The sequence below is a fragment of the Mustela putorius genome, unplaced genomic scaffold, assembly GCF_011764305.1.
Source record: "Mustela putorius furo isolate JIRA1106 unplaced genomic scaffold, ASM1176430v1.1 tig00003853_pilon_pilon_pilon, whole genome shotgun sequence".
Classification (NCBI taxonomy): Eukaryota; Metazoa; Chordata; class Mammalia; order Carnivora; family Mustelidae; genus Mustela; species Mustela putorius.
The window spans coordinates 84,743,924-84,756,304 of record NW_025422005.1 but is presented as its reverse complement, the minus strand read 5'-3'; the positions used below and the strand labels follow the sequence as shown (position 1 = coordinate 84,756,304).

The 12,381-nt window shown below is 35.0% G+C and overlaps 1 protein-coding gene across 3 annotated transcripts in view; it reads right to left on the bottom strand.

The window, feature by feature from the left end:
- AGL (amylo-alpha-1, 6-glucosidase, 4-alpha-glucanotransferase) overlaps window positions 1-12,381 on the bottom strand; it is a 79,096-nt gene that overhangs the window by 24,080 nt on the left and 42,635 nt on the right. For all 3 annotated transcript variants that reach the window (XM_004775191.3, XM_013047177.2, XM_004775190.3), the window contains 5 exons: window positions 10,048-10,184; window positions 9,158-9,291; window positions 7,963-8,138; window positions 4,164-4,266; window positions 695-920 (listed from right to left, as the gene is read on the bottom strand). In XM_004775191.3, coding sequence (XP_004775248.1) covers window positions 695-920; window positions 4,164-4,266; window positions 7,963-8,138; window positions 9,158-9,291; window positions 10,048-10,184 — 776 coding nt within the window. The remainder of the gene's footprint in view (window positions 1-694; window positions 921-4,163; window positions 4,267-7,962; window positions 8,139-9,157; window positions 9,292-10,047; window positions 10,185-12,381) is intronic.

The window sequence follows — 12,381 nt, the reverse complement described above, 5'->3', positions numbered from 1 at the left end:
GTTTAGAAGGCCTCCACAGTCACACACCAAACAAATTATAATATAAAGGTAGATCAGAAGTGGCAAAAGTACAGTATCATTGTACATTATTGACTGGGAAGAAAACCACTCAAAATGTTTATTTATTCTTCACTGTTTATAACATAGCCTCTGGACTCCCTGGATTGGTGATCAGGCTCTCCACAATTTGGTTCACCCTTTCCCACCTACTCTTACTACCCAGCAGGTACCCTCCATAAAAAGCCAAATCAGACCAAGCAGTATGTCCTAAACTGTGCTTTGGTCCACCCTGCACTTTATTTTTCCTTTCATCTCTGAAGTCTTCCCACACCTTCCTTCATTTCTGCTAAAATCCCACTTACCTTTTAAGGTTCAGTTTAGGTGAAATTTTAGCTACTTAATGAAGTCCTCCCTGAGAACCATCTACTAGATTATCTCTCTCCCTTTTATGCACAGCATTTCTCATGCACTTCCTTTCACAATGGCCATATTAGGTACATATCATATCTTCTATCATGTTGCAAGTTCTTTAAGCAAGAAGCAAGTCTTATCTGCTCAGAGAACTAGCAGGTGCCAAACATATACCATTGCTTGAAGAATTTTTCAGATTTGGATTCTTTATTACATACATTTTTATATTAGAGGCTTAGTTATTTTTCAGGAAAAAAAAAAATTGTTTGAAGAGGATTTTTACCAGTGTGCCGGCAGACAAAGGAACAGAATCATCTGTAGGATACATTCTGGAAACTGGGCACTTGAGAATGTCTAGGCCATTTGGAACCATTTTACAGTAATCCTGAATACACTGTAGCCACCACCACACAGCATCCCGGCAATTGTATCTGGCATAAGTTCCTTCACCCAGGAGATTAGGAATGAGACCGTGTCTCAGGGTACCAGCAAATGCTAAAATAATATTCCTAAAACAACAGAATTAAGTGGATCATTTGACATGAAAACAATCACTTAAAAGATTTAAGTCCCTTTTTGTGACTATTATTTCAGAGGTATTTTCTCTCTTGTCCCTATTTCTTTGAATTTTCATGTACAAATGAAATAATATGAGAGATTAAGCACTGAATTAAAAGCCTGAAACCTTGATCCTAGCCCTGGCTTTTTCCTCTGACAATCTGTGTGGCTTACCCTCTCTGGGATAGTTTTTTCATTTGCGGACTTAGGTATTGGACTGGGTGGCTTTTAGGGTCCGTTACAGCTCTAGAGTCTACTTCTGAAATCTGCAGTATTTCAAAATTGAAGTAAATGCGACATGAACTGTATTATTTTAAATCAGAAGCAAATACATAAGAAAATAAATGGGTAAAAGCTGACCTTGGAAACCATGATTTATTTCCAAAAACTGGTAGAGAATATTTAATCTTTTAAAGTACTATTGTACCATCGTATACCAAATGACAACTTCATAAGATGGAACAGCATTTCTAAAAGGGGCATGAAAGTAAGACTAGGGTTTAAAACCTAGCATTGCCATCTGTATGATCTAGGAAAAGTCATTTAAAATGTCCAGGCTTCAGTGCTTTTGGTTAAACAATTTAGAAATTTAATTAATTTTGTGTCCCAGTTTAATGCCCACCTCTTCAGTAACAGTGCAGTTATTTGTATTCTGCAGTACAAGTGTTAATAGGGATAGTGACACTTCAATTAAGAAAAGGTCAGAATGCAACAATCGTAACCATCCAGAACAATGTCATACACTTGAAATTTGAATAAAAAGACCTCTGTCCATGAATATCTCTGCAGAAGGAGGAAGTAGAACTCTCTGTGGTACCGACAGCCTTGTGCCGGCCAAAAATGGCTTTCCTACATGCTTCAACCTACTTTTTAGGTAGCCATGGCCAGATCACTAGATTCTAAGGCAAGAAGGTGAATGGAACTGATGTATGTTAAGTGCATGAAACAGGTGTATTTTCCCCACTCTCTTTCCCTCTCTGCGAGCTGGCTGGAGAGTAGTAATCGGAAGCCCTAGGAGATGTTTGATTCTCAAGAAGAAGGAGCCTATATCTTTGAATCATTATGTGGGAAGCCGGCTCCTGAACACCCACATAGAACCAGAAGCAAGAAATAAATTTCATTTGTGAAAAACCATTGAAATGTAAGAATTTATAATTTATAGCACCTAGCACTACCTTAACAAATACATTATCTCTCAGAATCATCCAAGTCAGTGTTGGCAAACTTTTTCTGCAAAGGATCAGACAGTAAATATTTTAGGCTTTGTTGGCCACATATACTGTCCCAGTCATGCATCCTTCTTCTTTTTTAAATGACTCTTTAAAACATTAAAAACTGTTCTTTCCTCCCAGGTCATACAAAACAGGTGATAGGCCATATTTCTCTGACCCCTGATCTAGATAGTTATATGTAAAATTAAAAAGCAGAAATTGTTGATGGTATACAGAAATGATAATTGGGAGCCAAGATAACAAGGAAAATAATAACAATGATTTATATATTATGATTTACATTTATATATGATGATTTATATATAATTTATATGTAATGATTTGCATTTATGTAATGCTTAGTATGTGACAGATGTTGTTCTAGACACTATATCTGTATTAGTTCATTGAATCCTCACTAGGGATGCCTGGCTGACTCAGTTGGTGGGGCATGTGACTCTTGATCTCAGAGATGTAGATTTGAGCCCCAAATCTACATCTCTGAAGGAATGTACTCTGAAGAGATTACTTAAAATCTTTTCTTAGAAAAATATTTTATTTATTTGAGAGAGATAGCAAACGCACACTTGTGAGTGAGCATGAACAGGGGAAGGGCAGAGGGATGAGAAAACTCCCCACTGAGCATGAAGCCCTACACAGGGCTTGATCCCAGGATACTGAGATCATATCTAAGCTGAAGTCAGATGCTAAAATGGACTGAGCCACCCAGGCATCACCCAAAAATAAAATCTTAAAAAGAAACCCTTAGAAAAACCCTGTAATTTAAGTACTATCACCATTTTACAGAGTACAAAGAGAATAAATAATGTATTAGTTGGTAATTTGGAACCAGGATTAGAATGTGGCATCTGGCCCAAACCCAAGTTCTTAACCACTATACTGGCTGAATCCTAATGTTCCATGTTCTACTTCTTAATCACAGTTATTTAGAAACATTTAAGGAAGAAGCAAACAGCCTCCCAAATTTCTATAACCCCACAATGGTCTCTTAAGTGAATAAGAAAAGGTCTTCTTATATTAGGTAATAGGGAAGAATGTAATATATTTCAGATGTCCACTTAGAAATCTTCAATCTAAAAAAGAAATTTTCAATTTTAAAAAGACCCAAACCGGAACTTTTGTCATTTGAAGAGGGAAACTTCAGGTTTTTCGAATGACATCAAAACAGGTATCATTTAAATGCTTTTTCTGCTGAAAGTTTTAACTTGCAGAGCAGTGCTGTCAAACTTTTGCCTTGGGCTGCTGAAGATCACCTGGAGCCCTCGTAGAAACACAAATTTCCATCTGCTATTCTACCCTCCCCATCTCCACATTCAGAGCTCCAGCATAAGGACCAAGAATTTGCATTTCTAGCAAGTTCTCAGGTGATGGTGACTGCTGATCTGTGGTACTGATTTGTGCTGATTTGAGTGGCACTGCTGTACAGCCTCTCTTTTCTACCTTTGACAATTTCATTCATATTATTGTGACATAAGAAAACATTATTTTAAGACTAAAAGACACAACTGGAGGTTACAAGGCCTGACAACACATAGAGGAAAACCTGATACTATAATTCTTTCTACACGACTCAGCCTTCTTTATAGAAGGGAAAAATGATAAAAATTCAAATTTTACCCAAAAGTTCATCTGAGTTCTTATACTCAATTCGGGCATAGAAATTTTACTCTTTAGTGAGTGATGTTAGTAACATGATTACACACTTTTTATTTTTACTGAGATCAATTAGCAAATGCTGACGATAATTTGACCTATAAATGAAGGACTAGAACTTAATAACATCAAAGATATCCACTCCTTTGAAATTCTACGATCTTATTAAATAAACATACTAAAAAAAAACTACTTAAGGAAAACATACCTCCTAAATGTTATGAATAGATGGCAAGAAGGAAAGTTTGAAGAGCATGTGAAAAACATTTACACATAAACTTGCATTGCAACTTTTTAGAGATCTCCTACCTGGCCTCTACATAGCGTCCAGTAATCAGCAGTAGACCTCTCAGTGCAATAAACGTATCCCTTCCCCAGCAGCGGAAAATACCAGAAGAAAAATGAGGTAAGCCTAATAGAAAATACAACAAAGTAATACGTTAATCTTAATAATACACACAGGCCTATGAACTCCATTACTGTAGGCCAGTCCCCCTAAGGCAGGGGGACAAGAATGAGGAGTCGGCAAGCCCTCTAAAATTATCTGTAAAATGTATGACTATACCTATGTCAACATTTCTGTGATGAGTTTCCATGTTCTTTTTTTTTTAAGATTTTATGTCTTTATTTTTGAGAGAGAGAGAGAGCAAGAGCAGAGGGGATGGGCAGAGGGAGAGGGAAAAGCAGACTCCCTACTGACAGGAAGCCAGGCAGGGCTTGATCCCAGGACCCCCCAGGATCATGACCTGAGCAGAAGCCGGATGCTAAGCCCACTGAGCCACCCAGGCGCCCAGAGGTTCCTTATTCTTATTTTTTCCTTTTTATTCTTATTACATTCTTAAAGGAATCTGTGACCTCAAAGGAATTAAGAGTCAGGGGCAGAGAGGGGTGCTTATCTAAATGGATTAGAATGTGAGTCTTTAAACACAGATAAACTTTCTTTTGATAAATTAAGGGTTGAAATCAGAGATCTAATATTTAACATATAAACAAACACTTAATACAATATTAATGGTATATATATTTTCAGTGACACAAGTGGGAATGGTTACTAAAGCATAAAGTATACTCTCCAGATATAAGAGTGGAAGAGCTCAAGAGAGAGAGAGCTGTGCCATGTAACACTAATGATATATTTGAAAAGATTCTACCTGCAATTAGAGGCAACAAATTAAATATGAAATGATGATCTTAATGATACATAACTGAACATGTTTATTAATTTATCAGTCTAGATTCAAACTTTAATACCAAATTTCTCATTAATTCAAAACTACTTAAAAGTGTTACAGGGGTGCCTGGGTGGTTCAGTCAGTGAAGCATCTGCCTTTGGCTCAAGTTATAATCTTGGGGTCCTGGGATTGGGCCCCCCATCAGGCTCCTTACTCAGCAGGGCATTTGTTTCTCTCTTTCCCTCTGCCCCTCCCCCTACTTGTGCTCATGCTCTCTCCCTCTCAAATAAATAAAAAAAAAAGTGTTACAGTTTGTTGGCCAGGTTTTACAAAAGAAAATAGAGATTTCAGGTACCAAATAACTTGAACATTCTATGTAAATGTAGCCATTATGCACAAAATAAAATAGGGTGATTGATGGATAGAATCTAAAAATTTTTAATTAACATATACTGTATTATTTGCTTCAGGGCTACAAGTCTGTGAATCATCAGTCTTACACAATTCATAGCACTCACTATAGCATATAACCTCCCCAATGTCCATAACCCAGCCACCCTACCCTTTTAGCTCCAACCCTCAGCAACCCTCAGTTTGTTTCCTGAGATTAAGAGTCTCTTATGGTTGTCTCCCTCCCCAGTCCCATCTTGTTTCATAAAATCTAAAATTTTACTTCTATACTGAGTTTAGTTTCTTATAAAACATGTCAAGAATACACCGTTACCTTTATTTGTACTAAAAACAATAATCAGTAGGAAAGTAAAGGAAATCAGCACTCTACTCAAAAAAGAAATATGCTAAAGCAAAAATATAACACATATTTCAGGAAGGGAAAACTAAAGTCTTAAGTGAAATGTATGCAGTATCCATTCATAACTATCTTCTAAGCATTTAACACTATTTGACATTATCTTGTTTTCTTGTTTTCTGGTTTGTTGCATGAGTAACTGTCTTTCCCTAGAAGAAAATAGGATTCACAGTTACAGAAATCTTATCTGGCTTATTTACTAATCTATCACTGACAATTGTTAACTGATATATAATATATATATATAAATTTACTGAATGAATGAAATAAAAGGCTAATTATAAAAGATAAATTGAGAGGAAAAAGATTTGACTACAACAAAAGAACATTTTGGCCATTTAAGTTTCTACTAATTGGGTCTTTACCTTTTTTGGAGCAGACATTTTTTCTAAGAAGGATCAGAATTAAAGGTAACATCAGACACTTCTTTCCTAAACTGTCTCCAAAATAATGGTATAAAATTTCCCTAAACACTTTGTGCATTATTTATACATAGTTGATTATATATATATATATATATATATATATATAGGTTTATATATAGTTGATGGTTATAACTTTGATGACGATGAGGACAGTAGTTGACATATACACGACTCTATGCCATGTAGACTTCCTGGTACTTTAACTCATTTAACACCTTGTATGAAATATGAGTATAGATAGATTCAAGGGTGATTTTTGAGTTGATATATCCCAAAGTACAGTCAGTTCGTCTTAAGATTTCAAAACTATAAAATCTCTAGCACTGATATGTGGAAATGTTTGCATTAACTTTTGACCTCTAAGAGTATATGACTTATAGATCACATATTTTGTGAGTGATTTCTACCTTGTCATTTATTATACAAGTTTATAATTATAATTTTTTATGCTACTATTACCAAAGGCTTGATATTCATTTTAAAATGAACCCCCCAAAACCTGTCTTCAAATATGTGCAGTTCTATACTTTGTTGGTATGGAGTGTACAGAACACTTCATTGGGATACTGGAAGAAAATATAAAAACTCCTATTTATATTTATCCATTTATCTTTATAGTTTCTATACCTGATTTATCTTTATAGTTTCTGTACCTGATTATAAGTATATTGAGTATCATATCTTCTATCAATATATCATTTATGATATCAGTATATCAGTGTACTTATTTTGGGAGTGCTTAACGATAGCAGTGAATAATCAAGAATGTTGAGATCACTATTTTGTGTAATAGGCTTCTAAGCAGCAGGCTTTAAAACCAAATTCTGCACATCAATTTTCTTTCCACAATGGTACAGTTCAGTTTCATGAGAATCTTCATGGATTCATAGGGGAAATATAAGTACCAGGAGAAGATGAAATAGTTGAATGAAAATCTAAAACATAATTATGTAATAAAATATAATCATTCTAAATGAAAAGTTAATTTCTTTTTTAATTGTCAGATCTAAGTCTTTTTTCTTGATGTGGGTAGATGCAAATTTAAGAGGAAATCACATAAATACTATTACTTTCATCTTGCAATTTGGTAATTTTCAGTTTAGTTTGGAAAGTTCTAAATTCAGTGGCCTTAAATGTCAAGGAATCTATAAAATCTAAGGAATGTTAAGAAATCTATTCTTAGATTTGTTACCTGATTCAAGTTTTAACATTACTTGCAGGAAAGGATGCCAAAAAATATAGTTGAAAGCATTTGACTGCAATTAGACACATAATAAAAAATTATTTGACACTTGTTTTGTGTTTTGTAACACAAACCAAAACAAAGAGGATCTTTCTCTTATCTCTTGGTAATTTACAAGATTGAGTTCATTTTTTAAATTGGGAAAAAAGTATAATATAAAAGGGTAGTAAAATAAATATGATAAAAAAAAATACAAAATGTCAAGAGTCAGGAAAAAAAAAAGTGCATAAGGATTGACCAGCCACAATGAAAAACATACATAAATAAATGCCTGTTGTACAGTATTAATTAAATAGTAAGCACAAATATTAGTTCTACAAGTAGATATGAAATTTTATTAAGCAGTCACATAAAATCTTGGATAACATCATGTCTTTTTCTAAAAATAGTGATTTCCCCATAACTTTTCCTCCTTGAATAATATTGACTGACACATTTTAACCTGTATGTAATTTCTTACCTGCAGCTAGAGACACACAACACTGCTCCTTTTCTTTTGTGATCTCATTTAGCCTGTATGGTACATCCATAAGTGAAGGTGAAAGAAGTGGCAGAGAAGGGCACTTTCCTACTCCACACATCTGCACTGATCCCAGTGAAAGGTGTTTCACAAAGGTAGAGCCATTCTGAACAAAGCTGTAACAAAGTAGCTGAATTTAAAATACAATTTGTAGAAATACAAAATTTTTTATTACTTATTTACTTAAAAAGTTTTATTGTGGTAAGAACACTTAACTTGAAATCTACTCTCTTAATAGATTTTTAATTGTACAATTCAATGATGATACTGTTATTTACAAGCACAATGTTACACAGCAGACCCATTGTTTCAAAAATTTTTAGTAGTATCATTTTAATTTGATTCTTTCCTTCAACTAGTCTCTCTACCAGATGTGTAACAATGGTAATACTGGCTGAAAATATTTCAGTTTAATTAGATTTCAGAACTGCTTTCATTTCACCCAATATTATGGCTGGTTTTAAGTTTAAGGCCTACTGTGCAACAAATGGAAGGGCTGAACCTTTTTTTCAAATATTTTATTTATTTATTTGCAAGCTGGGTGAGGGGCAGAGGAAGAAGCAGACTTCCTGCCAAACAGGGAGCCCAAATTGGGACTAGATCCTGGGACTTGGGGATCATGACCTGAGCCAAAAGCAGACGTTTAACTGACTGAGCCACCCAGGCACCCTGAAGTTTTGTTCTTTCTAAAATTATTCCCAAATCAGTTTGGTGACTCTTCAGTGGTTCATTCAGATCTTTAATTTCATTTTAGGGAAATTTATCACTAAAGGCAAATTTCGCTCATAGTAATAGAATAATTTTTCTCTTAATGAAAAATTAGGAAAAAAAACTGTACGCATATTCTAAAAATCATATTTGTTAACAAGTCAAAGAATAAATAGAAGCAAATAATATGAAACAATTAAATTTTCCCATGAACATGAGTTCTTAGCTTTACTGAACAGATTTTAATACTTATGTTTGTTTTTGTATGCTCCAAATAAAAGGATGCAAATACTATCCACTTACAAACTTTCTCAACTCTATGAATCTATGACAGTTCTTTATGCTTTGGTCTTTAAAGAGTATGTAAACTGACTATATATGGTTTCAACACAAACATGCCTATTTACTCAAGCTTTGTTGGATATACCTTGACATCTGCTTCCATGCTATATCCAGAAGAGTGGTGTATGCACCAATTAATATAGCATCAAAGTAACATGGGATGAGATAACGTGGGATCTGCTTCAGGTAGAAGAACATAGCCTGCAACCATTTACCAACCTATTATAAAAATAATTTTAAAAGTTATTTTGGTGTGAATAGCCAAACTATGGAAAGAACCTAGATGTCCATGAACAGAAGAATGGATAAAGAAGATGTGGTATATATACACAATGGAATACTATGTAGCCATCAAAACCCCCTGAAATCTTGCCATTTGCAATGCCATGGATGGAACTAGAGGGTATTATGCTAAGCGAAATAAGTCAATCAGAGAAAGACAATTATTATATGATCTCTCTGATATGAGGAATTTGTGAGGCAGGGTGGGGGGGTTGTCGGGGGCAGGGAGGGAAAAAAATGAAACAAGATGGGATTGGGAGGGAGATAAACCATAAAAGACTCTTTATCTCAGGAAACAAACTGAGGGTTGCTGAGGGGTTGGTGGGGGGGGATAGGGTAGCTGGGTTATGGACATTGGGGAGGGTATGTGCTATGGTGAGTGCTGTGAATTGTGTAAGACTGATGATTCACAGACCTGTAGCCCTGAAGCAAATAATACACTACATGTTAATTTAAAAAAAAAGTTAATTTGGTGTGTTTACAGGCTAGGTGCATTTTAAGAGGTCAATCCAAACATGCAGCTCTACTATCTAGTAATCAACCAGCTTTCCATTTGTTAAAATGGGAAGATGATGAAGAAGGGAGGAGAGGAGGAGTTTTCAGGTTAGAAAACTATGTTAATTTTATATACACCATAGTAATATAGTTTTTATTGTTTTCTTGTTTTATGAACTAGAATAGACTTTTACTTACTTCAGCAATAGTTCCTGATCGTGAAATAAGTCGGTTACTGACATAATCAATCATCCAATCTCCAGATCTCAAATTATCACAAAAGGGATGTCCCAAGTCATTCTTCGGTCTTATTTCTGCCAAGACGGACATTAATCCTGAAAATTCATAGAAATATCATGCTGTTATTGGCAAAGGCAATTTGTTCCCATAGCCTGGGCTACTGCTGTCTCTTAGTTATATGGGATGAACACATATAGAGGTAGACATAGGGGCTGTTAAGACCACAATTGCACTTCCCACGGTTGGAGATATGTGTGGCCACATATCTTTGCCCTGAGATACAAAGACATACTGAAGGAGACTACTGTCGCAGGAGCTATGTAGAGCTTTCCAAGATTCCTAACTTCTGAGACTTGTCTTGTTCTTCTGAATTTAAATATTGTAATATTCAAAGGCAACTAATTGGCATAGTTTCCACCCAGCCCTTAGGCATTGGGGGGAAAATTGATTAAGTCTGTATCTTCTCATGTTAAAAAGTGGTGGAATCATTAATATTCAGGCAATCACAGGAGTGGTTTCAGAGAGAGCAAGAGCATCTCTGGTGATAATAGGCCTGCTTCGGAAAGGATCTTTGAATTATAACAAGAGGGAGTTGGAACTAAACAAGCTACCAAGGTGAAGTATATGAGCATATTCTTAAGTAATATTCAAGCAGAAACATTAGAATTTCTATGCATACACAGCAGTTTCTGTTATTTCAATGATGGAACAATAGTACTTCTTTCATTACCCAATAATGTAATAATTTCCACATTAAAAATATTACATTAATAGCCTCACCAAGTTCATTTTGACTAATTTTATTTATATATTTAGGATTTAATTTTACTTTGTATATAGCATGTCTTAAGAAATGATAAATATATAAATTTAAGATGTAGTTCTTTCTCTCAAGAGGCTTACAACCTTCTTTGGGAAACAAAGCATAAAACATAAAAAAACTAGAAAACAAGACAATATAAAAAATAATGCTCCACTTTTGCTCTAACTTTTTAAAAAAATAGTTTATTTATTTATTTGACAGACGGAGATCACAAGTAGGAGATCACAAGTAGACAGATGTAGATCAGAAGCAGGCAGAGAGAGGTGGAAGCAGGCTCCCTGTTGAGCAGGACCCGGGGATCATGACCTGAGCCAAAGGCAGAGGCTTTAACCGACTGAGCTATCCAGGCACCCCTGCTCTAGCATTTTTGAAGGCAAATATAGCTCAGTAAATATAAGTTTCACTTGTTGAATAACGGTGACATGATGAAGCAGCATTTTAGAAAAAGAGATCTGATCAATGGAATGGAATGTTCTGTGGAAGAGGTAACAAGAAATTTGAAAACTGGTTACTTGGTTTTGCAGACAGGACTTAGTCTTTGAATAGGGTATTAACTGCGAAAATAAAAGAATATGGTATACTCTAGAGAACACAGAAAAAATTCAGTCACAATCACTGATTGAATACAGAAGATAAAAGGGACAGATCCAAAAACAGATTCCTGGATTCCAACATGACTTTTTATTATAAAAAGTAGAGAAGAGGAGAAGGGGGATTTTGTTTAGGGGAGAGAAAGTTAATGAAGTTAAGTCTGACTTAATTGGATGTTGCTATTAAGAGTCTGCTAGAAATATCCAGTGGAACACTGGAAATACTAAACTGTCAGAGAAAAAAAGGGATTGATACAAAGTAAAAAGTAAATCAGGAGAGAGTTAGTAAAGAACTAGACTTAACTTTAAGAAAGAAAAGAAGTTCAGAACAGTGCGGTTTTTTCAGTCAGGGAGCAGAAGGAATTCAACAGCTCAGGGTGAAAATGGAGTAAGTAGCTGTCTAGGACTGGTAACATATACATTTCTCTATTTTGCACACCACAAAACATTTTTTGTTGAAAATGAGACTGTTTTAGAAAAAAAAATGTCAAAAGCACCAAAGTCTAGAAGAAAGTTACTGGGAGCTTTGTTATGTGCTTGGGTTTGTAGAAAGTACAAAAGCTAAAAAACAAGAATGCAAAAAAGGCAAACATTGTTCTTTCTCAAGGTGTAATTTAGTTAGTGGGGTCTTAAGGCTAACAATTATCAAGCACTAACTATGAACTGAGCATTGTCTAAGTGCTTTGCATGTATTAAGTCACTTAGTCCTTGTGGTAGGCACTATTACTGTTTCCATTTTACAGATGAGAAAATTGGGCCATGCAGAGTTTACTCCAAGGTTATAAAGCTAGTGAGTGTAACGCAGGGAATCTAGAGCCCATTCTTAACCACAACAATAAATATTCACAAAACACTGTACTAGTTAGTAAAATATCTTCC